The 24,746-nt window shown below is 36.4% G+C and overlaps 1 protein-coding gene across 1 annotated transcript in view; it reads left to right on the top strand.

Moving 5' to 3' along the window:
- The window catches only part of GABRA1 (gamma-aminobutyric acid type A receptor subunit alpha1), a gene marked incomplete at both ends in the record, with an annotated part of 53,614 nt that extends 32,535 nt beyond the window's left edge, over positions 1 to 21,079 (top strand). The window contains 4 exons of the mRNA XM_080804420.1: positions 2,231 to 2,374; positions 10,843 to 10,995; positions 15,028 to 15,230; positions 20,768 to 21,079. Coding sequence (XP_080660546.1) covers positions 2,231 to 2,374; positions 10,843 to 10,995; positions 15,028 to 15,230; positions 20,768 to 21,079 — 812 coding nt within the window. The remainder of the gene's footprint in view (positions 1 to 2,230; positions 2,375 to 10,842; positions 10,996 to 15,027; positions 15,231 to 20,767) is intronic.
- Between the last annotated feature and the right edge of the window lie 3,667 nt (positions 21,080 to 24,746).

Here is a 24,746-nt window from a genome sequence, read left to right as displayed (position 1 = left end):
GAAGCAGTAACCGCTAATTTAGTTCCTAGTATATTCTCTCAAACTTCTGAAAAATATTTATTAAAAAATAGATGATTGTAAATTGGTCCGGAAATGATGCCGGAGCACACCAGACATCCACATAAAATCAAGAGAATACTGACCACACCTTTGTGCAAAACCCATCCCAGAGATAAGAGGAAGTTTTGTTTCAGAGAATGAGGGGCATGGCTCTCATCTTTCTTGTGGCACCTTCACATGTGTGTAAAAATGCCACCATTACTTCACATCTCATAATGTCTTAGCTTGGACAAACACAGATTTGAACAAAACACAAGATTTGGTTACCTTGGGATGGACATTGGGTGAAGCAGGGATGCATTACAACTTTTACCGGCTCTAGGCACTTGTGTTTGTGAACAATTCCTCAAAAAATATATTTAAACTATATTCTAGGGGCACCTGGGTGGCTCAGTTGGTTGGGGAGCTGCCTTTGGCTTGGGTCATGATCCCAGGGTCCTGGGATCAAGTCCCGTATTGGGCTCCTTGCTCAGTGGGGAGCCTGCTTCTCCCTCTCCGTCTGCCTGATGCTCTCTCTCTTGTGCTCTCTGTCAAATAAATAAAATTTATAAAAAAAATAAATAATTCTATTTTAATTTATAATTTTATATTTTTAACTTATATATTTTAGGTTAATATACTCCAAGCAGGGTTATAGCCACTTTTTTCTGATTTTAAAAGTAATTAACACATTCTTGGCCACCTAGAAGTGCTGTGGACCCTGGATACTTTGTCTACTGTGCCTAATGCAGACGTTGGCCAACAGGTAAAGCCTTCACAGTAAAGCCAACTTTTGCTATCATATCGGCCTCTCAAACACCCTGGAAACTCTGCTTTTGCTAATGTGCTGTTCTTTTAACTCTTAATATCACTCTACATCTAACAGCATATACTGTCATTCCACCCCATGTGTAGTGGGTATTCTGTGACTAGAAACCAGAAAAGCTATGGAACCCCTTCTTCTTCTCCTTCTCACTTGTTCTGTACAGCTCTTCCCCCAACCTTCCTGAACTACGGATCAGGATTATGACCTCATCTCTCACGTAGAAGGATGGCTAGGTTAAAAGTAACATGGAGGGACGCCTGGGTGGCTCAACTGGTTAAGCGGCTGCCTTCGGTTCAGGTCATGATCCCAGCATCCTGGGATCGAGTCCCGCATCAGGCTCCTTGCTCAGCAGGGAGCCTGCTTCTCCCTCTGCCTCTGCCTGCCACTCTGTCTGCCTGTGCTCACTCTCTCTAACAAATAAATAAATAAAATCTTAAAAAAAAAAAAAAAAAGAATTAGGAACTCCTGTGTGTCCTTTAGAAACACGTTTGTTTTAAAAATAAATAAAATAAAAAAATAAAAGTAACATGGAGAATGAAAATGATTGAGAAGTGCAATGAGCTAAATGGTGTAACTCATCAACATCATCATCGTGATAGTAAACATCCATAAAAAGGAGAATTAATTAAAAGGAAGTAAAGTTACACTTCCTTTAAAAATGGTGCTTGGTAGAATTTCTGGTGTTATATTTCACATTTATCATGACCTTCCCTTGGCCTGACACAATCCAGACCCAGGCTTCTGCCTCTAACCGTATTTCATCTCTCATGTACACAGATTTAGTCACAATGGTATTCCTGCTCTTCCCCAAACATATCAAGCTTTTACCTGGACCAGAGGAAGAAACTTCTTTGTTCACCTATCTAGCAAACTCTTCCCCAAGACATACCCTACTCTCATTTCTGTCATGCATTTAACTGTCATTTCCTCAAGCACCTTCTCTGAGTCCTTCATCTAAAATAGGCCTACATCCTTCATTCTCTACTCCCTTAGCCTATTGTGTATGGCTTTACTGCATTTAACACTACTTGAAATTATGTGTTTATTAGCTTATGTGTTTTTGTCCCCATTACTGCCGTGCATATTCCACACCATCAGGGAAACTTGTTTGTTACGGATCTTTTCAGCAAGGTCCTTTGTCTTTTGTAGATGCTTAATAACCATTTGTTGTAAAAGTGAACAGATGACTGAACAAATCTGGAAAACGTGTTTTAATTTTCCTAAGCTGAGGGACATGGGCTCTTTTTTTCCTGGCCTGCTCTCCGGAACCATGCAATTGAAAATAGGAAACTAATAGCACTTACCAGCTAGTGAGGAGTATCAAAGTAACATGACACATGGACATTTTCCTTCCTTTCCTTTCAGATGCCTATACCAGAGCAGAAGTTGTTTATGAGTGGACCAGAGAGCCAGCACGCTCGGTGGTTGTAGCAGAAGATGGGTCACGCCTAAACCAGTATGATCTTCTTGGGCAAACAGTAGACTCAGGAATTGTTCAGTCTAGCACAGGTAAGTGCCAGTTGATTATTCCAGATATGTCAGAAGAAATATAAACAGTTTTTGGGAGAATGTGAGAATTCAGTAAGTTCTTCAATAACACAAGTAGAGAGAGAGAGAGAAAACTTCACTAACCTGAGACCAGCTAAGCTAGGAACTAAATGTAAATTCTACAGATTTGTGCCCTTGTATTCCTCATTTAATGTCTGTTGGCCTCTGTTTCTTGGTTTGCAAAATAAGTTGCTAGTTCTTTGTGATCAGGGTAGCAGAGTATTTAGAAATGTGAACTCTGGGGAAGAATGTATGGATTAAATTCTTACTCTTCCACTTTGTTGATTGTGGTCACCTCACAAGGTTGTTAGAAGGCATAAATTAAATCCATGAAGAGTACTTTAATAGCTTCTGGCATATAAAAAAAACTCTCAAAAAATGTTAGCTATTAATATTATCTAGGCCTGATTTATTATAATGAGTCAGTGAATCTTGGTGAATTTGTAGCAGTGATCATTATACATAAGAACTAGAGCAGATACTATTAAGCAGCTAGACCCAAATTTTAAATTTTGAAGTTGTTTCAAGAAATAAGAGTTTAGTTATGCAAATATCCATTTGTGACTAAATGTAATGTGATCCTTGGGCTGGAAAACTTTTTATAGTTTTTTTTTTTTTACATTTTTATATGTGGATTTTAACCCTCCCTCAATCCCAATAATTTTAATTATGTTCAATCAATGAAAGCTTAACAAGAGCCAGAAGTTTTTATAGCTGTCTTTAAAATTTTTAATTAGTTCATCCACTTTGGTAATTTCTTTAAAAAAAAAATGCCATTTGGTAATAATATATAAGGGCAGATGTGCTATTCTTGTCAGAAAAAAATTTCTTCCTTAGATTTCAGATTTTATATCAGGACCCTGATAATTCTAACAAGTTCAAGTAATAGGTCAGTATATCTTATTCTGGCTATTGGAAAATCCCTGTTTAATGGGATCCACATTTTGCTTAATTTGTTGCAACCATGGCTACTCTGGAAGCCCAAATATTTATGTTTCTTCTTTTGAAAAATGGAGACGATTGTTGCTCAGTTTTGCCCATGTTAAAAATGCATGTGGCATAGTGGAAAGATTTTAGGCTTTGTAGTGAGAAAGATACGCACTCAAGTCCTGGTCCTGCCACGGAGAAGTCTTGTGACTTTGGGAAAGTCATTTATCCAACTAGATACTCTGGTCTCCTCTAAAATGTGGGCATTTTATACTTTTGCATTAAAGATGAGATGATATAAAACACTAGGCAGAACATGTATGGTAAGTGCTCAAAATGGTATGTAGTCTGAGATCCCAGAACATAGAAAAATACTGAAAATTTCTCTCCCTCATAAGTTATGTGGGAAAACATTCTAAAATGAGCATTGTTCACCTTTAAAAATCAAATGCTATTATAAACTGGATATTGTGGTAGACACCAGAGAGTCGATCATAGACAAGGCAGAGAGCTTGCTGTCATGGAATCTAAAGTCTAAGGGAAAACAAACACATAAACTATAATTATCAAAATGGGTGGTAAATGCTGTGATTAACATTTTTGTGAGGGCAGGGACCATATCTGTCTTCTCTATCCCTATCATTTACTATAGTAGCTAAAACAGAAGAGGCACTAAATAAATATTGTGAACTAATGAATAAAACAATAAATGTACCCAGCCTAGAATAATCAAGGAGGAATTGCTGCAGGGGTTGACTTTCATGTTGTTAATCTGTATTTGTTGGAAACCAAATAATCACTGTTTTAGGCCCAGAACATTGAAAATAATAAACATGGAACTTTCCCTCAAGAAATTCTCCATTATCATTAGAATAAAGGCTGAGGGATGTGAAAGCAACAATAACTCAAACCCAGTGGCATGCATTCAATAGCTGAAGTAGACACAAGCCAGGAGGGTTACCCAAAGAAAGGAGTGCCTCCACTCTAGTTGTAGTGCTAGTGACCTTGACATGTCATTGCATCCCTCTTTATGACCAATTTCCATGTCAGCAAAGTGAGTGGCTCATTCTGATAAACTTGGAGATGTTTCTGGCTTCATCAGGATTTAGCCTACATACGCTGTAGTTATTCAGAAATTATATACAGGCATACATGGAGCTAGGAGATGAGAGGCAGTGGCCCAACCCCCCATCACCAAACTGGCTGGACCTCATACTCTGGGTCTGTTAAAAGTACTCACTCTGTGCTAAAGCAGCAAGTTTACCTGTACAAATAAGAGCTCTTTCTTGTCATTCCCATAATGGATATTGGTGGGGAGGAGGGTAAGGGAGGTGAGGAAAATAGTGAGCAAATTCTCAGATGTAGGGGCTCAGTTTGGTGTACACTTTCATCCTCACAATAAAACACTGAACTAAACACTTCCTCTGGGTCCACTTTAGCTCATCAAAAATCCACCCTGATAGATGTCTGTGGGAAGAAACAAAGATCTTTTTAAAGTCTTCAATTCCATATTTCACATATCCTTGCGGAGTCCTAAAAATATTAAGATAAATGGCATTGAGTGCTTTACCTCCCTGTTTTTGCCAGAAGACTAGGAATGACAGCAAGAAAGAGCACCACATGGAGAATGATTAGGTAAAAAACCATCTTCCTCTACCTTAAAATTCTCTGCAGGGAGAGAAGCAGTTCACATCTCCTCTTAGAAGGGGTTTCCCTACTTGCCTGAGCCAACTTACATGTGAACACACATTCATAGGTACTACCAGCATTCTCTTTTAAGTCAAATACCTCCAGATCACTTCAGTGACATAGGAGGGGGGAATATGAGGCTCGATCCAATGCTTGGATTTTTCAATTCAGTACAAAACCATTAAAGCCCCAATATCTTTCCTGAGGTCTGCCACCAGATTTGGGAGAAGACAGTAAGTTGGAGAGTTAGTTTGAAGTACACCTACTCACCTGGCAGAGAAAAACCTTTACAGTCACATGGAAGGATGAGTCCAGTGAGCTCTCAAATCCAATACAATTCTATGTTATCCAATACAATTTATCCACTAATTCCTTCAGCCATTTACTCACTTTCTGTGTTTGACATTGTAATTGGGCCTGGGAAAGATAGATGAAGGACATTTAATTCCTGCCCTCAAGAAATTCATAATTGATTGCTGTAAGTAGCTAACATGCTCATGGCATTGTTCTAATACGACAATCCCAGGATGTAGGTATTAACTTTATTATATCCATTTTGTAGATGGGACATAATTGAAGCCAGAGAGATTCAACTGCTTTTCCTAGGTCACACAGCGAGGAAATGGCAGAGCTGAGATTTGAACCTGGGGGTAGTCTAGCTGCAGAGTGCTCAACAGTGCTAGTAACAGGCAACATAGACATGTGTGAAATGCAAGGCTGTGGTACAGCATGGATTTAAGAGTGTGGACTTCGGAATTATACTGTGAGGGTTTAAATGCTGGTTATACTACTTATTAACTGTCTGACCTTTGGCAAGACATTTCTCTGTTCATCTTTCTCTTGTACAATTTGTAGATGATAAAAGTATCTACTTCATGAGCTGCTGTGAGATTGAAATAAGAAAAATGCATGTAACCTGCTTAGCAGAGTATCTGACATATAAAAATTATGTAATAAATATTAGATATTACTATTAATAATGATGATAGAGTTAGTGCAAGGGAGTCATTTCTGCTTGAAGTATCAGAGAAGACAGTTTGGAACTGGACCCCAGACATTGCCCCTTATCTCATTGTACTATACTGCATTATGTTTCCTAAGTAATTTTTTAAGGAGAGCCTGTGCAGAAATTATAACAATGACTAAAAAGCATGAAAATATGACTTATACAGAGAAATATAATAATTAAATTAGTGACCAGGCATAATGATAATATCATGGCCAGAAAATAATAAGAATATAATAATGTGCAATGCCTTTTTAAAATACATAGTGGTGCCTGTAAAACCTTCATGTTTACCAAAGTCAAAGACAGATTTGATCAAAGGAATTTTAGATTAGCCTTGCTGAATAAGAATGTTTCTTCTTTATGAGTGGCTGTCATTTATCCTTAGAACAAATGACCAAGAGAAATTGTGAGATCCTCTTTCTTAAAGATAGTCTTTTCTGGATGAGTTGATTTAAGAATGACACTGCCTGCTCAAAATGAATGAGGAAAACATTTTCCCTGACCAGGGGGCAATAAGAGTGATCAGCATTCATCCAAGGATCCTTAGAGCCCCCATTTACAAAGCCTAGTACATGATCTCCAGAGAAATAACTGTACCCATAAAATGTAAAAACTAGGGGTTGGGGGTAGGGTAAAGAGACTTCTATAGTTATCTGGTCAACCTATTCATATTTCAGATGAAGAGACAGGTCTAGAAAGATTCAGTGGCCTAGAACTCTAGCCATTTTTTTTTTCTTATTTCTATTCCAGAACTCTTTGACACAGATATTAAAATACCAGTTCCTTCCTCAATGGTATTTTTGATTTCTCATTCCTATTAAAAAAACAGCATAAAAACTTAGGAAACACATAGCTTAGAAAACACAAAGTTAAGAATACTTGGAAGGCAAGTGATCTATTAGGAACCTATTATAGGTTTATAGGGACCTAATGTTCACTACAACTTTCTTGACGTGAATGGTTGCTTTCTAGAGCTGGAGAGAATATATTTCTATCGTTTCTATCTTGCACTCTCAATTTGCACATGACTCAATTTTTTTTAAATGACTTTCCTATCTATCATTTCATTGTATCCTCCCAGCATACTAGGAAATAGTTAAGTAAAGCACTATTATTTTAATCGAACAAATGAGGAAACTGAAGTCAAATAAAGTTAAGCAAAGTATTTACTCTTCAAGTAAATGGAAGCCATTTACTAAACAAACCCTCGAAGCTCCTTTATAGAATTCTATCCCTGCTCCTTTTCTTTCTTTCTCCTTAATTTTGTATGGTAATGTATCAGAAATATTGTCACATCTAATTTACAAGCTTCCCTGAGGGTTACATGATATGCGAGGATATTTGAATTATAATTCTTCTAGACTGTTGAATTAGAGGAAAAGAATTTGACATGCTTAGTGTATAAGCACTTGATGTCTAGAGATTTCTTTCAATTCAATTTAGGAGATTGATTTTTTTTGTTGTTGTGTTCTTCTTTTTTTTTTAAACTATTACAACATGATTCTGATTTTGCTGCCTTTTTTTCTCCTTACTTACATGTTCTGTGCCAAAACTTCTTAGATTTTTTTTTAATTTAGGAAAATGATTTCAATAGATTTGAAATCCTCCTATTCTTTCTCTAACTTGTTAGTGAGGAAGTGGTTTATAGAACAAATATAATGTGGAATAATAGCTCCTCCAAAATAATATTCTCTGCAGAATCTTCCTAAAATGTCACATTGTGAACAACAAAAGATGATAATGGAATATGTATAGACACTCATCTTTCTGACATTATATGAAAGATGGAATTCTTTCTTTGAGCTAGTGACATTTTGTAAACCATAGCTGAATGAATGGTTAGGAATAATAATGCATACTCCTGAGAGGGTGAAATGTAACATGGCCATGTCCACGCAAGACTACATTTTAGTAGTCCTGGAAAAATTGGTTTTCTGCCTTCTTCTCAAATTTGAATCACTCATTTCTTTCAGATGACCTTGGAGTCATCACCCAGAGTATCTACAGAAACCAAGAAGAAATTAGTAAACATTGTATTTACCCTCCCAAATAGAGAGTCTCATGGATGTTAATTTAAGTGAGTGCCCTTAAACCTCAATGCGTCCCTTTTCACCATGCACAGATGTTGAATACTTAAAGTATGTAAAACCATGCTATATTCAAAGAACTGTCCTCTTCCAAATTAACTCTCAGTTTGATGAGAGGGATATAAGGATATAAGTTAGCTAAAATAAGAAGTGTGAGATTTTATTATAAATATAAACAGAAACTATAAATAAATTTGAAGTTACTTACTAGTGATCAGTCAATGGCAATTGTTCTTAACAATTAGCAGTGAAAGCATACTTGTGTGTGTGGATGATTTTCTCCTATAAAGAGCAAATGCATTTATTTTACCAATATTTTTACCAATTCTGATTGGAGGGAAAAGAGAAGAAAATGGAGAAGGGAACCAAAATTTATTTTGAAACTCTTACATAGCATTATCTTAATTAGAGCCCTTATTCTTTATTCTCCCCACAGTATACTTCTCACATTTTTATAGATTAGGAAACTGAGGATTAGAGACTGTAGGCAAGTTACCCATGGCTATCCAGAAAGAAAATAGTATATCTAAGTTTTGAACCCAAATCCATTTGCTTCCAAAGCTAATAAACTTTCCTTTACAGCACATTTCTTCCTATTCTGCTATGGACTGAACCCAACCCAAAGATGAACAAAGTATTCAGCAATAATAGATGTGAAGTAGAGAATTTTGTTGGTCATGATACTGAGATGTGAAAATGCATGGTAAGGCAAGAAACATGGCACTGAAATGCTTATTAGAGCTATGATATGGAGAGTCTTAAATCCAGGTAACAGAGTTTACTTGTCAGTAGGAACACTGGAGACTGTTGATTGTCACACTGGAGAAGGGTGGGGCATTTGCTAGTAGCATCTAGTGAGTAGAGGTCAAATAATCCAAAAACATATGGGACAGCCCCCACAACAAACAATTATCTGGTCTGAAATGTCAGTAGTGCTGAGGCTGAGGAATCTTAATGTAGATAATGGATCCACTAAGGTATTTTAAGATTTTATGTACACTTTAAAAAGATTACTCTGACATTAAATTTTAGGGAAAACTCGAATGAGGAAGTGATTGGAGATAAACAAGGCAGTTAATAGATCTACAAAAGAGATAAGAGCAGTGACCATGAGATAAGAGATAGACTGAAAGATACTGCACAGGAGAAATTAAAATTGTGATGATCAACTGATTCCTTTCTCTCTCTCTCAGAAACCGTACTTAACATCCAAGGTTTGATCCCAGGATTTTAGTCTGAGTGAGCAGACAGATGAGAGAGTATCATGAATTTAGAGATAGACTCTAAATGGGAAAGCAGCACAGATATATGCTGGTCATTATTTTTTTTATGGGAAAGGTTAACTAATGTCAATTTTTGAACATATTTAGTTGATGATGTCAATGAAAAATCAGTATTTCTGAGATATCCAGTAGATATTTGGGGATACAGGTTGATTTTTAAAGCAGTGTCACTTAGGGCTGTGGATTTGGCAGCCCTTTAGATACAAATGAGTCTAGGGGCAGGAGGAGAAGGGAAATTCCTGGTTAGAGCAAAAAAAAAAAAAAAAAAGAAAAAGAAAAAAAAGGAAGAAACCTAAAAGCAGAACTACACCAGGAACCTCTATGATTACTTTGCAGAAAGATGAAGAGTGGGATATTAAGAGGTCGTGAACAGTTTTAGCCACATTGTAGGGGCTGAAGCTAGATGGTCATGGGCTGAGACATAAATCACAGGTTGCATAGGGCAAAATTTGGAGTTTGAAAGGAAGGAGAAAGGAGAAGTAATGTGAATACCAAAGAAAGTTGTGTTTTCTTAGTAAGAATACACCTATTTCTCTCCTACCCACCCACAGAAGCTAAGTATGTACTCAGAGTGGATAAAGCTAAAATTTTCTAAGATTTGTAATTGAAAAAATATAATATCAGTTTAAAAAAAAAAACCTCCTATAATTTGGGTTGCAAGTCAATCGCTTTGGTAAATGAAACTGCTTTTCTGAATGAAATCAGACTTTGATATATATAAAGACATTAAGTGTGTCCAGCTCCAAACCAGGCTATGAATTGGAACAGTTCAAAAGCTATATTGAAGTGGATTTTCCTTGGCCTCCCTTAAAGAATGGTTTGTGTATCTAGGTGGGACCTGAAGAACTGAATGTTTCAAAACCTTCCCAGGTGATTCTGGTGGAGGTATTCCTCAAAATAAATTTTGAGAAACCATGGATTATATCTCACTCTCCTCATTCCAAAGATCAGGCTAAGCTAAATGAGTTACCCGGGGTCACAGAGCAGCTGAAAGGAAGTGCTGGCATTAGAACTGGAATTCCCCCAAAGTTGGACACCAAAGCTCCTTCATGAGCCTGAATGTCCTCCGCAGTGGTAAACTGGGGATTTGATCTGTTCTAATCCATTACTATGTTTCATTAGGATATTGCACTTTGCCTTCATGGTCATTAGAGCCATTCTGTAAATAGATGCTCTATGTCTCAAATGTTTGATACACTAGGATAAGGGTGTAGCAATATCCATAAGATCTCTGGCACCTCAGTCTTATCCTCAAATCCATTTTGGTGTTTTTATAATGTCTCTGTTCTTTCCTCGATAAACGTTTTCTCTTCAGGAACCAGATGTCACATGGGACATGTTTTAAGTCTAAGATTTTGCTGTTGATGGAAAAATCCAGAGATAACTTCTTTTCAGGGTCAAATTGCTCACTTTACTCTCTGTTTCACCCTCTAGGAGAATATGTTGTTATGACCACTCATTTCCACCTGAAGAGAAAAATTGGCTATTTTGTTATTCAAACGTACCTGCCATGCATAATGACAGTTATTCTCTCCCAAGTTTCATTCTGGCTCAACAGAGAGTCTGTACCAGCGAGGACTGTCTTTGGTAAGTACCAATCAAGACGTACAAGCAAGGGTCTGGAGGGCAAGTTATATTATGCTGGTGACGTTGCAAGTGGAATGAAAAAATAATTGTGCATTAAAATCTGAAGTTAGCACAATAGAAAGGTTCAAAGAATTACCATTCTCATTGTGGTGTGATTTTAAAACAAACAAACAAACAAACAAACACCTCTTTCCTTAAACAGAAAGCTGTTTTAATATATGTAGATAAATGCATGTGAATATCAACTAGGCATGTGCTATGTTTAAGACTCTTTACTATGGAATAAAAAGCCTTAAGATGTTTATAATCTAATCTGAAGATTATTCATGTGCAGAGATCCCTTTGGTATCATTCTTCAAGAATAGGCAAGGTATGGAAAATCAGTTATCTCAGGAAAAAAGCAAGACTTTGCTACAAGTGCCCTGAAAAGAGTCTTTTCTTCTGAATTTAGCAAAGTTCTTCCAGGTTGAAACTGCCAAATCTTTGCTCTGACAGTAGCCTAGGAGCACAGGTATATTAAGATCCAGAATGATTCCAGCTGCAGAGCACAAGAGTAGTTCATTTCAAACTCTTTTTTTTAAATTATCATTTGTTAATATTAACTAGTGTTGAAGCCACCTACTAGCACTAAATGCTGAACTCGTGTCAAGATGCTTATTTCTAAGGGCGCCTGGGTGACTCAGTGGGTTAAAGCCTCTGCCTTCGGCTCAGGTCATGATCCCAGGGTCTTGGGATCGAGCCCCACATCGGGCTCTCTGCTCAGTGGGGGGTCTGCTTCCTCCTCTCTCTCTGCCTGCTTCTCTGCCTACTTGTGATCTCTGTCAAATAAAAAAAAAAAATCTTTAAAAAAAAAAGATGCTTATTTCTATATGTATATTCAGTTTGAGCCCTTTATTCACTGAAAATTAAGAAAAATAGAATAGAGAGCATATGTTTTATTTTTATTTTTGTAAGAATGAACAATAGTGCTATAGTGAAAAAGATTTTTTTAAATGCTCACTCTTCCCCCTTCTTACCCTAATAAATCTTACTCTTCCTTTTTGAAAATTCTCTAAAGCATTTGGAATGTTTAATAAGTCAAAAACCTTGCTCTTAACATTTTCAACAATCTGATGTCTCAGCCAACTCATGCCCTTTTGGTGAGCATAACTACATATCTGTAAACTCAAATGTGGCAAGTATTTCTGTGTATCAAGTTATATATTTCTAATGTTTTAAGTTCAGTACAATCACAAATACAATTTCCCAAGACCTTTAGCCTTTTAACATTTACTTAGAACACATGTTTCTATTGTTTTTAGTCTCAACTCAGCACTTTCCTCTGTGCTGAGTGAGAAGTCTGAGAGGGTCACAGATATTTAAAGAAACAATACACAGAGGAAAAAGAAAAAGGTACAAAAGTTGTACTTTGTAACAGTTTAGTATAAGGCATCCAGAATGCAGCAAAGCTGAAGCCTGTTTGATGACTTCAAAAGTCATCTTCTTGCTGCTCCATGCACTCTGTCATTCAGAGGCAAGGTGGTTGTGTAATTTTGTTGCCAGATAGATCCAAGTTTTAGGTTCCATCTTCATTTTTGTAAGATTCAGTTGCCTAAAAGTAAGGGGTTTGGGGGGTAGGGAAGGAAAAATGAAACAAGATGGGATTGGGAGGGAGACGAATCATAAGAGACTCTTAATTTCACAGAACAAACTGAGGGTTGCCAGGGGGAAGGGGGTAGGGAGAGGGTGGTTGGACATTGGGAAGGGTATGTGCTATGGTGAGTGCTGTGAAGTGTGTAAGCCTGACAATTCACAGACCTGTACCCCTGGGGCTAATAATACATTATATATTAATAAAAAAATTTTTTTTAAGATTCAGTTGCCTATAAAATGAGAGTACAGTTAAAGTAAAATAGTGCTGTTTAAAAGATTGAGAAGAATAAAATAAAATATGTAAATTGTCAGTTTGAATTCTTGGAACTCAGTAGATGCTCAACACATTTTTTCCTTTTTCCTGTCCCTATAGCAGGAATTGTAAGACAACAAACACACGCACACGTGCATGTGAGCATACACACACACGCTCTCTTTATGCCCTTCTTAATTTATGGATACATTTAGTTTAAGAGCATACATTTCCAAATTACTTCTGACAGTTGCCTACATGAACCAAATTTTGAAAAAAAAAAAAATGGAATTCACTCTAGCAGAGATTTATTAACAAGGACTGAAGTTGTCAATAATAATAGCCATTAACTTTGTTCGTGGTATCAGGTTCAATGCTAAACACTTTATTACAGTAGTTTATTTAATACTCATAATAGCCCTCTGAGTTAGACTTATTAATTTATTAAAAAATAAAAAAAAAAAACAACAGAAGTTCAGAATTGTGAGGCAGTTTTCTCAAACTCATTCAGCAATTAAAGAACTGGGATTTGAAACTGAGTTGTTCTGTTCCTCAAATACTGACATTTAATTACCTTGCTCTTTGCTCATGTTAATATTGATATGTAAATTTAAGGGCTGTTTACCAGTCACTATTTCTTAAACCATTTGTTGGTTATATAATACAGATAATGCCCCAGAACTTTCTGTAACATCTCCAAAGTTTAAAGTAAGTCCATTCCCTACATCTGTGATCGTGTATCAAAAATATGATTTAATAGAAGTCTCTGTGTTTCTTCTTAATCTTATCACTTCCTAACGTAGGAAGTGTTACAAAGATCATCTACCTTAAAATTCATGGAAAACTAGGGAATATTGGATGGTTTAAAAAAGCTATGAAAAATGAACCACCTACCAGCTTTGTTATACTACTGATTCTCTAAAAAATTAATCAAAAAGGGTAATCATAGACACAAGTTTTATACGTATCTGATGACAAAATCTTCCATAGCAATAATTTATCATCTTTAAAATGTTTTATATATTGTTAAATTTAATCCTCAAATAATCTTGTGAAAGCTGTGCAGAAATTTTTCTTAGAATTTCAGCAATGATAGGTAGTTGAGAGAATGAAATCTAAATGAACCCTCTTAGAGATATGGAGACTGGGGTCCCTAGACCTGAATTTTCCTATGTGGCCATTGAGTTAGTAAGTGGTGAGTTTGGGACTAGTCATGGGAAGAGGTGAGAAGTTTTTCCATACCATATAGCCTGCTGGGTTACTGTGAATTTTTTAATACACTTTCAAATAGCTTACAAGGTATCTTACAATATTCTATTCCTACTGCATCACATATACTAATTATCCAAATAAGCTAAAAACAACTGACTTGAAAACTGCTTTGAATATTAGTAACTTTAATCACTAGGGATGGATGTGCAGACTAAGGGCAGATGAGGCAGCATTAACAGAGAAAAGGAGATTGTGCTCCAAGGTTTGTTTTGTCACTTCTGTACTGTGTGCCCTCAAGGAAGTGACGCGCAACATATTTCAGGAGTTTCTTCAAAAGAGGAGCTATATCAGAATTAGCAGGGAAAGAGAGTATAAAAGCAGAAGAGTTTGTAACAAAATATTATCCTCAAATTATTAATTTAAAATAATGTAACAAAATACTATCCTAAAACAATTCAATTATCTATCAATGATTAACAAAAAGCTGTTGGCTTCTTGGTTTATACATTTAGGATATGCAGATAGAATATTAAATAGAGCTGAGCATCCAGCAATTTCTTGCGGGTCAGAGGCAATGACAATCAGTGCTTTGTGTTTCAAAGAGTTAGGGACAGTAAGACAGTATTACTTTCTTTTCTGCTGAGGATACCTTATTCAAGACACCCATTTAAAGGAATTCACAATCTTATTAACAGCTTCTCGATAGCAGAACAGTTTATCCCTCCAAGAGATACCCCTCCATACTGCTGTACAGTGAACTGCCCACTACACTGGGATTAAGTTAAAACTCATCCATCTCAAACCAAAATGGGATAAACTAAAAAACACACTGTATCTATGGTCCTGCTGGTTTCCCTTTGCACAAGTAGGCTGACCTTCAGTGATAAAATTTTGTGACTTGAACCTACAGATTCACCTAATTTCTTTCTTTACAGGAGTAACAACTGTGCTCACCATGACAACTTTGAGTATCAGTGCCAGAAATTCCCTCCCTAAGGTGGCTTACGCCACTGCTATGGACTGGTTCATTGCAGTGTGCTATGCCTTTGTGTTCTCAGCTCTGATCGAGTTTGCCACGGTCAATTATTTCACCAAGAGAGGTTATGCATGGGATGGCAAAAGTGTGGTTCCAGAAAAGGTAAGTACTTTAATATCCCCTATGATCTGTCACTGGTATGTTTTATTCAATCTGCGAGATGGCATGTTTGGACTTTGGGAAATGGATGAAGAGTGCAGACACAGAGTAATGAGGATTCTCCGTTTCTTAAATCATAAGTGACTGTCTGCTGTGGCAATTTTGGTACTGCTAAAGAGAGAGGTTGTTTAAGTGGGCCGATGTGCAGAGTAGAGTGAAGGAGATAAAAGAGAGATGAACGTAAACATTTATTCTCAAATATGTTTTCCTGGGGTCTCTATTGATTTAAGAACAGTTTTGTTTTTTTTTTAAGATTTTATTTATTTATTTGACAGACAGAGACCACAAGTAGGCAGAGAGGCAGAGAGAGAGGAGGGAGCAGGCTCCCCGCTGAGCAGAGAGCCCAATGCAGGGCTCGATCCCAGGACCCTGGGATCATGACCTGAGCCGAAGGCAGAGACTTTAACCCACTGAGCCACCCAGGCACCCCATGAAGAACAGTTTTAATCAACTTGACATTAGGTGCAAATAAATTTATGCCATTGTAATTTGAACTTGAAAATAATAGTCTTTTTGTTGTTTTCAGAGCTTAATCACTTTGGTCATAAAAATTATTAACTATAATGCCTCTGTTGAACTTAGTTTACAAAATGTGTTATCTCCAATTTCAGTGAAGTAAAGGACAGGAAATATATTTCCTTTCCAAATTAAAGGTTTGCTTTAAGGATCATACACAAATCACAGAAAAATTCTTCATTATAGAAAATTATCAAGTCAAGCTCATTACTGTTTCTCTAAATTAGAACCTAATTTGGAGTGTATTTTAAAGCACATGTGGTGAGGATATTTCTACTTCTATGGCTTGAAGGAAAAATATGTCAAAATGCAAGTGAGTCTTGGGATGGTAGAAAGAAGGTCAAAGTCAGAGACAAAGAGATTGTAAGATGTCTAGAAAAAAATCTAGGAGGAATCACTCTATAGCAGCTTTTTCCCAAAATTCTATTCCTCAGAGTACTAGTGTCATGAGTTAGTCCCTAAGAATAAAGTCTGGTTGAATACTCCCGAATAATGCTGCGTTCTATATCACAGAGTCTCAGGATATTCAAGAATCTGAAAGGGTCTATAGTAAAGAGATTAACTATGGTATTTTTCTCAGGGCTCCACAGATGTACTAGAAAAGAGAATCCTTTGTGGTGGAAACATCTACCATATTTAAGCTAATTTAAAGTGTTACCTATTATAGGATGGGATATTAATATATGCATAAGTAGGAAAGAAAAGATGCTGCTAAGTAAAAGCTCCTTTAGATTTACCCCTCAGGCACAGATGAATCCTCTGAACCCCCCAGTGATCTCCTACACAAGTAAAAGCAAAAGAAAGTCTGTGTAGAATGCATTATGGCAGCCAACAGAACCTGAACCAGGCCCTCGAAATTCACTTGTCTTAAAACATGCTTGCTAAGTATGGAAAAAAAAAATTTTTTTTTCTCTTAATTTGCAAACCAAGGACCTTGGCTCAGGTTCAGTAGAGAGAAAGGACAAGATGAAGGGATTCGCATTTACCAGTTGGAGAGAGGAGTGAAAGAGTGAAGACAGAGTGACTGTCAGATACGTAATTTAGCCATTGATGGTCTCCATTTGTACTAGAACAGAGGGCAGCCCAAAGGAGAGTGAGCCAAACATGGAAAATAGTTAATCATAAGACACTACCAAGTGTAAGACATAGCCCAGAATTACAAATGTGAACATTTTTAAATGCACATCTCAGAATCGGGGCAATAGTCTGCTAAAGTGCTTCAGAATTAATGGTACGCAAACATGGGTGATAGACAACTGAAAAGTGATATGCCAACCGTGGGAAAAATTGCTTTTCTAGCTGAATACTTTCTTTGTTGCAAGAGGCCAGTGTCTTTCTGATTCTGTCTCATCAGTGTCAGTATCAGTATCATGAATTTGGTCTGAAAAACATACATTTGGATTGAGGCATTGGTTGAGCTCACAGTCCACTTTATATTTATCTCTGTCTGACCCTGTATTTTTTTTTTCAAGTGCTGTGTCTCATCGAAAATACTCTGATCTCCATCAATCTACAGTCCATGTTATTCAGCATATAAATATAGATGTAGGTAGTGTCATTATCCTATCTATATATATGCATATATATTTATCAGTAATTCATCTAAGCTCATCCTAATGAGAAAGATAACACTTTCTGTAAATTATCTATGCCTCTAAAATAATCTTCCCCAGGGCCTTGCCAGTTTCATTTGCTTATATCAGGGAGTGTGAGCACAGTGTGATCCAGGTTTCATTTTGACATTCAGAGAAGATGAATAAAATTTGTTTTCTTTGACCAGGTGAGTGTTTTCAGGAGAGTTAAATTTTCAGTCTCTAACATGGTATAACTTGAAAATAAAAAGCAAATTTCTGTAAGTCATCGCATTATCAACTGAGGATTCAGGAGCCTGCTTAAGATCCATGTTCATATGGTAAATTGCTAAAAGAAATACCAATTTCTTGAAGGATATGGGGGAACTCAACATTCTCAAAAATTTAGAAAGATAATTAAGTATTCTTTCCTGATAAGCCAACCACATATTTCTCAATATTGTATTCAACATGATGTCGCCAAAAAAAAGTTCTTAACTTGAGAAGCGTTAGTATTGGAGTATTATAATAATTTGAGACTAGGAAAAATGAAATATATCAATAATATAAACTCTTCTCCAAGAATCATTCCTGCTGCAGATTATTTGTTTCAGTTTATCTAACAGAATGTCTGTCACTCAACAAGTTTTGATTATATTGGAACCCATTGCCTCTCTTCCACAATAGAGTACATAAACATTTTATCTAAAGGACATGCATGGTTTTTAATGTATTCTGTAACGTTGGAACTTTTATTTTTAAGAAATGGACTAATACAAGTACCATTTGGCTGTTTAACTGTGTTGAAATAAACCATATCTATTCTTTCATTCCAGTAAAGATGATACAAAATGTTACATTAATTTCAGGTGTACAACCTAGTGATTCCCCAACTGTATACATTAATGCTGTGCTCACCAAAAGTGTAGCTACCAATGGTCACCATACAATGCTGTTACAATACCATTGACTATATTCCCAATGCTGTGCCTTTTAATCCTATGATGTATTCATTCTGTAACTAGAAGCCTATATTTCTCACTTCCCTTCACCCATTTTGCCTATCCACCCCTGTGCCCTCCCCTCTGGCAACCAATAATTTGTTCTCTGTATTTATGGTTCTGTTTCTGCTTTGTGTTTATTTATTCATTTGTTTTGTTTATTAGATTCCACATATAAGTGAAATCATATGGTATTAGTCTTTCCCTGTTTGACATACTAAACCATATCTATTTTTGACCTGTAGTCACTTTGACATTGAAAGAGAAAATCACTTTTACTTGCATTATTTTTGTACAAATAATTATGGAAATTTCTGTCACTCTTGATAAAGCTTAACCAAATCTGTCTTCACTATAAAATAGGAGTACATCTGAAGTAAGTGGCCTTGCTTTTTTTTTAACGATTTATTTATTTACTTGAGAGAGAGAGAGAGTAGGGGGAGGGGCAGAGAGAGGGAGAAAGAGAATCTCAAGCAGACTCCACACTGAGCAGGGAGCCTGATGTGGGGCTTGATCTCAGGACTCTGAGACTACGACCTGAGCCAAAACCCAGAGTTGGACGCTGAATTAACTGAGCCACCCAGTGCCCCTAAGTGGCCTTAGTTTTAATGACGTTATACTAGAAAGAAAAAATTCTGGGCTTTTTGTCATGTCCTAATATAATTCTTAAGGATTTGGAGAGGGGGAAAAAATTCCAGGTTACAGGGCTGGAAAAAAAAAAAAAAATTAAACTGTTAAAATTCCTGACTGGTGTGCCTTGTGAAAAGCAGCAGGTCTTCTGGTAGTGATATTTTATTCTGATTCAATAATAAAAATATAAATTTTCCAGAGAGCACTGAGTCTGGTTGGTCAAGTTTTGCTGCTCATCAGTATTCTCTGTATACCCTTTTGCAGTTTCTGTAACCAGACTCTGCTCCTGAGGAATTCTGATTCAAAATGCGAGATTGTGCACAAGAGATTTGCCCTTTAAAAATTTTTAACTAGTGGTTTAGTGTGCACAAAAGAAAGAGAACTGCACTGTTAGGCCAGTGCTGTCCAGCAGAAATATGTGAGTCACAAATGTGAACCATATATATAATTTAAAATTTTCTAATTAGCCTTAATTAAAAAGTACAAACCAATGAATCTAAATTTTCTTTTTTTTCTTTCTCAAGTTTTTATTTGACTTCTAGTTCATGTACAGTATGATACTAATTTCAAGTGTAGAATTAGTGACTTATTAATATGCTTTAACCAATATACCAAAAATATTATATTTATAATAGGCCTTCAGAATCCTATACATATTTTATACTAACACACTAGTCACATCTCAAGTTCTCAATAGTCACAAGTGACTAGTGGCAACTGTATCAGACCACGTAGCTGTAAACAATGATCTGCTTCAGTTTTTAGAAGTTTCTTTATGACAGAAACCCCAAGAAATGCTGCAGTTGTGACTCATGGTACAGGTAACATGGACAAGCAGCTGCCATGGAACAAGAACTGACTTCCGGATACCCTGAATAACTCTGCTTTATCATTTGCCCACTGACAACATGGGGAGAAGGAGCAAATAATAGTTAGTTCAGCACCTTACTATTGTAAAACAAACCACTCCAAAACTTAGTGCCTTAAACCACCACACCTTTGGGGCTGGGAACAACTTGGTGGTAGTTCCATTAGTAGACTATGGGCTCAGCAACATGGTTGCAGTACACAGGAGGCTCCACCAGGGGGAGATCATCTGCAGTAGCCACTCATTCGTCTGGGGCCTGATACTGGCTGGGCCTCTCACTGCACGTGAGGTCTGGCCACCCAATTTTCCAGTCCAGACTTCTTCATGAGGCAGTAGTATGTCTCCAGAGGGTAAAGGCTGAGGCTACAAAGCTTCTTGAGAATAGGCTCCTAAACTGGCATCATATCACTCTACCTCCTGAAGGGAATGCCAGGAAAATACTGGGTACTTTTTTCCAGCTTTATTGAGGTACGTGACACATGACATTGTGTAAGTTTAAGGTATACAGTGTGGTTCATATGATACACTTATATGTTGTGAAGTCATCACTACCATAGCATCAGTTACCATCTCCATCCTGTCACATAGTTACCGTTTCTTTTTTGTGGTGAGAACATTTAAGACCTATTCTTATCAACATTCAAGTCTAGAATATGTATTATTAGCTGTAAACACTGTGCTGTACGGTAGATGCCCAAACTTGTCAATTTTATAACTGGGCATTTGTGTCTGCTTTTTTAAATTATCTCCATAATACAGTCATATATCACATTTCTCACATTTTAAACAAATAATAGGTTTGGGTTCCAAAGTAAAGGTCACTTTGCTCAGCAACTTATAAACTTCCTTCCCACAGTTGACTGAACAAAATGCTTTTACTCTTTCCTTCTACAGCCAAAGAAAGTGAAGGATCCTCTCATTAAGAAAAACAACACTTATGCTCCAACAGCAACCAGCTACACCCCTAATTTGGCCAGGGGTGACCCTGGCTTAGCCACCATTGCTAAAAGTGCAACCATAGAACCAAAAGAAGTCAAGCCGGAAACAAAACCACCAGAACCCAAGAAAACCTTTAACAGCGTCAGCAAAATTGACCGACTGTCAAGAATAGCTTTCCCGCTGCTATTTGGAATCTTTAACTTGGTCTATTGGGCTACATATTTAAACAGAGAGCCTCAGCTAAAAGCCCCCACCCCACATCAATAGGTCCTTTCATTCACATTCTGTTGTTCAGTCCTCTGCACTGGGAATTGCTTTCTGTTCTCAACGCGGTGATTCCCACCTGCTTTATTGCCTCTGTCTTAAAGAATTTGAAGGTTTCCTTATTTCCATAATTCATACAAGAACAACAGACCCCTGTCCAGCAGTCCTGAGCAAAGCAGAGCATACAGCTGAGAGACAGGATTCTGAGAGAGGAAGCAAGAGAGAAAAGTCATGACAGAAGGAGACAGAATGGAAGAGAGAGGAAAGGTGGGGGACTAGGTCCAGGCTAAGAGGAAAAGTAGAAGGAAAATAAAACTTTAACTCTATTAACTCCAGGTCATTTGTAGATATATATTTCCAAGTATTCTAAAAAAAAAAGAGAGAGAGATACTGTATATGTCAAAAATATTTTTATGTGGAGGTGTTTCAAGGAATAAATTATAAATGTTTAATGAAATTTTAAAAATCTATGTCTTTATTGCACAAACTGCAGTGTGGTTTACATTTTGTTTTGTTTTTTAAAATGATGTATAGCTTTAACACTTTGTTCCCAAAGCTAAAGATCCCCGTTTTTTCCTGTTTAAAAATGGCTAATGCATTATTCTGTTGTTAAAGACTATTTTAAAATTCATGAAAATTGCATAGGCAAACATGCAGTTCCTTACTGTTAACTACATTTAATCCAAAAGACAGAAATGGTTTAATAAATAGGTTACTTCACCATCATCTGAGCTTTTATCACTAGATTCAATGAGGAATCATTTTAACAGAGACATACACTCATTAAAACCAAAAACTAAAAAAAAAATAATAAAACTTAAATAAAACAATTAAAAAATACTCCCTTTGCCACCCCATCTATATGCAGATAGCACATGGGTCCAATGATCACTTGATTCTCATTACGAAAAGATGTTTTCAGAGGGGCAAAGATATTTTGCAAGCTCTAGAATTGTTGAATGTATTATTTTATATAACAATACATTAAAAGCTTTAGATTGAAATCTATGATTAGTAAATATAGATTATATAAATTATGTATGTAAATATACAGCATGAGATTGTACATTTTTTACTTTTTTAAAGTTGTGTTCTTACAATATTGTGTAGGACTCACCGCTCTTAGCTGTTAGAATGTTGTGAAGTGCTACGGAAATACCTTAGAGCCTGCATTAAAAACAGAACAGCCTGTGGGAATCAGATGGAATTTAAAATAGATGGGTATAAAGTCCACTTATATAGAGAAAGCCTATAATTGTAAACTATCATCCGGTGTGCAATAGTAAATCGGTTGCTCTCTGCTCAAGTCATGCCACATTTCCCTATTTGAGGCTCTTATAAAATAGAAAATGGAAAAGCATTAGTTGGAGCTAGAAAATCAGCTGTATAATATTGCTATAATTGCTGATACCAACTATCTCAATAAGTGTTGTACCATATGTAGCATTAAATATAAAAACACATGAAAGAATGTACAGGAAATAGCTTTTATTGAGTAACATTATTACATTTCATTTATACTGTAGCAATATATTTGTAGGTTTACTATGTAAGGGCTTTAACTACAAGAGGTCCATTAATACTCCCTATAAAAATTCTGGTCTGTTTCATTACTTCCCAGATGTTTTAGAGATGAATATTTATGCAGAAGGTATTTTTGAAGTCTCCTTTTGTCTGATAGAATTTCAGAGATGTTTAAAATTAGCATCCAGAATCCGCAGGTCATAGTCTAACCACATTTAGAATACTACGACATAAACCTATCAGCATAATTGCCAAATAAGTCTGTTGGGATTTGTACCCAAGTTTTGAGCAATGTTTCTTTCAAAAAGCTGCTATCCAATGATATAGGAAAAAACAGTTTGTGTTTTCCTAAACAAACTCTGGTTTTCTTTTTAAATGTGCTTTATTGTTTGATTTGGTCCTGCCTAAATTCAATGAGCTAGGCCAATAAAGACTGAACCAAGGACGTTTCATCCTCTGGTATCATGTGTAGATATCATGTATAGAAAATAAAATGAAATATGGCTCTAACCTCTGTGTTGCTGTTTATATCTGTTATTTTTCGGCGTTAACCCAATGTGTTTATTAAGAGCATTTTACCTTCCAGACTCCTCATGGCTAACATTTTGTCTGTATTTTGCTTATTAGATGTGAATATTTCTTATTAGTCTGCTTTCTGCTATGCAATGATTGCATTTCTATAATTTCTTAGTTTGTTAGTATGTGTGGATAGTATTCTATTGTATAAATTGATTGCACAGTTTATCAAAGACAAATTATTCTATGTAGCTTTTCTACAGTGCTTTGCTAAACCATGTAATACTAGTTAAGTCTTCCTTGAAAATAAAGATACACTCTTATAGAGGACAGTTCCTGTTTACTCCCAGGAACATTTTTTAAAAGATGACACTGAATGTTTATTGCACCTTAGTGCAGTGAAGTGGCAATAAAACCAACATGAATCGAGATTGTTTATGGCAGATGCATGTATTGCTTTACAGAGTTTAGCAAAAGCTCTTAATTTTATGTCATACTGTATTCTATTCTAATAATAAAGCTAACATTATTCAATAACCAAATGGAATGCTTGACTCTCTTTTCATATTATCCATAGGACCTACCACTGACCTGCTTTAAACATTTTCACATGGGAGCACCTTAAAGTGCCAAGTGCTAACAAGAATCTAGGATACAGAGAAGAGTTTTGAAGCTGTGTCAATAGTCTGACCCTAAACTAAGAATGAATCACTTTGTAAAGAGGAATTAGGACGCCTGTGTGGCTCAGTTGGTTAAGCCACTGCCTTCGGCTCAGGTCTTGATCCCGGGGTCCTGGGATTGAGTCCCACATCGGGCTCCCCGCTCAGCAGGAGGTCTGCTTCTCCCTCTGACCTTCTCCCCTGTCATGCTCTCTCTCACTCTCTCTCTCTCTCAAACAAATAAATAAAATCTTTAAAAAGAGAGAGAGAGAAATTATTAAACACCCAGTATCTGGTGCAACCAGTAGCACTTCAGCTCAATATTTATAAAACATAAATAGAACAGAATCAAAATGCTGAAATGATAGTAGACTATCTATTGTCAATACTGCAGATCTATTTTCTGATCTACTTCGCAGAGACTGTGGTTTAATTGTTTTGAGGGGGGCATCTGAGCATTGTCATTTGAAAAGCTCCCTTGGGGCTATTCCATTCCTCAATGTTTCTGTGATCATGAAATCAGATTAAAGTACAAAATACTTACAATCACTTGAAAGACAATAGAAAAATGATTTCAGTGACAAGCATAAAACTGTACCAGGTTTCTACAGACAAGACTATGCAAGGCAAAATCTTTCTGTGTCAGATGGTGGCCAGGCAAAAACAAAATAAATTCTATCTCTACAAATAATCGCTAAAAATAATGAGGGTTTAGCAATATTAATAATTTTTAAATCCTCCAACCAAATTGCTTATTCAATCCAAATAAAACTGCTCATGTAAACCAACTGAATCCACATTCACTGATTTCTTGGCTCTCACAAAAATGAATGTAGTGGACGATGGTAATTTTGGCTATCAAAATATACCCATGTCGGGGCTCACCATAATAATTAGCTAAGGAATCAAAATCAGAATGGACTTGGCATAATTGCTGACCATCTGTTTGAATTTCATTATACCTGTTTGTT

This window comes from Martes martes (genome assembly GCF_963455335.1).
Source record: "Martes martes genome assembly, chromosome: 5".
Lineage (NCBI taxonomy): Eukaryota > Metazoa > Chordata > Mammalia > Carnivora > Mustelidae > Martes > Martes martes.
The sequence above is the reverse complement of the archived record's forward strand: the minus strand, read 5'-3'. Positions and strand labels throughout refer to the sequence as shown.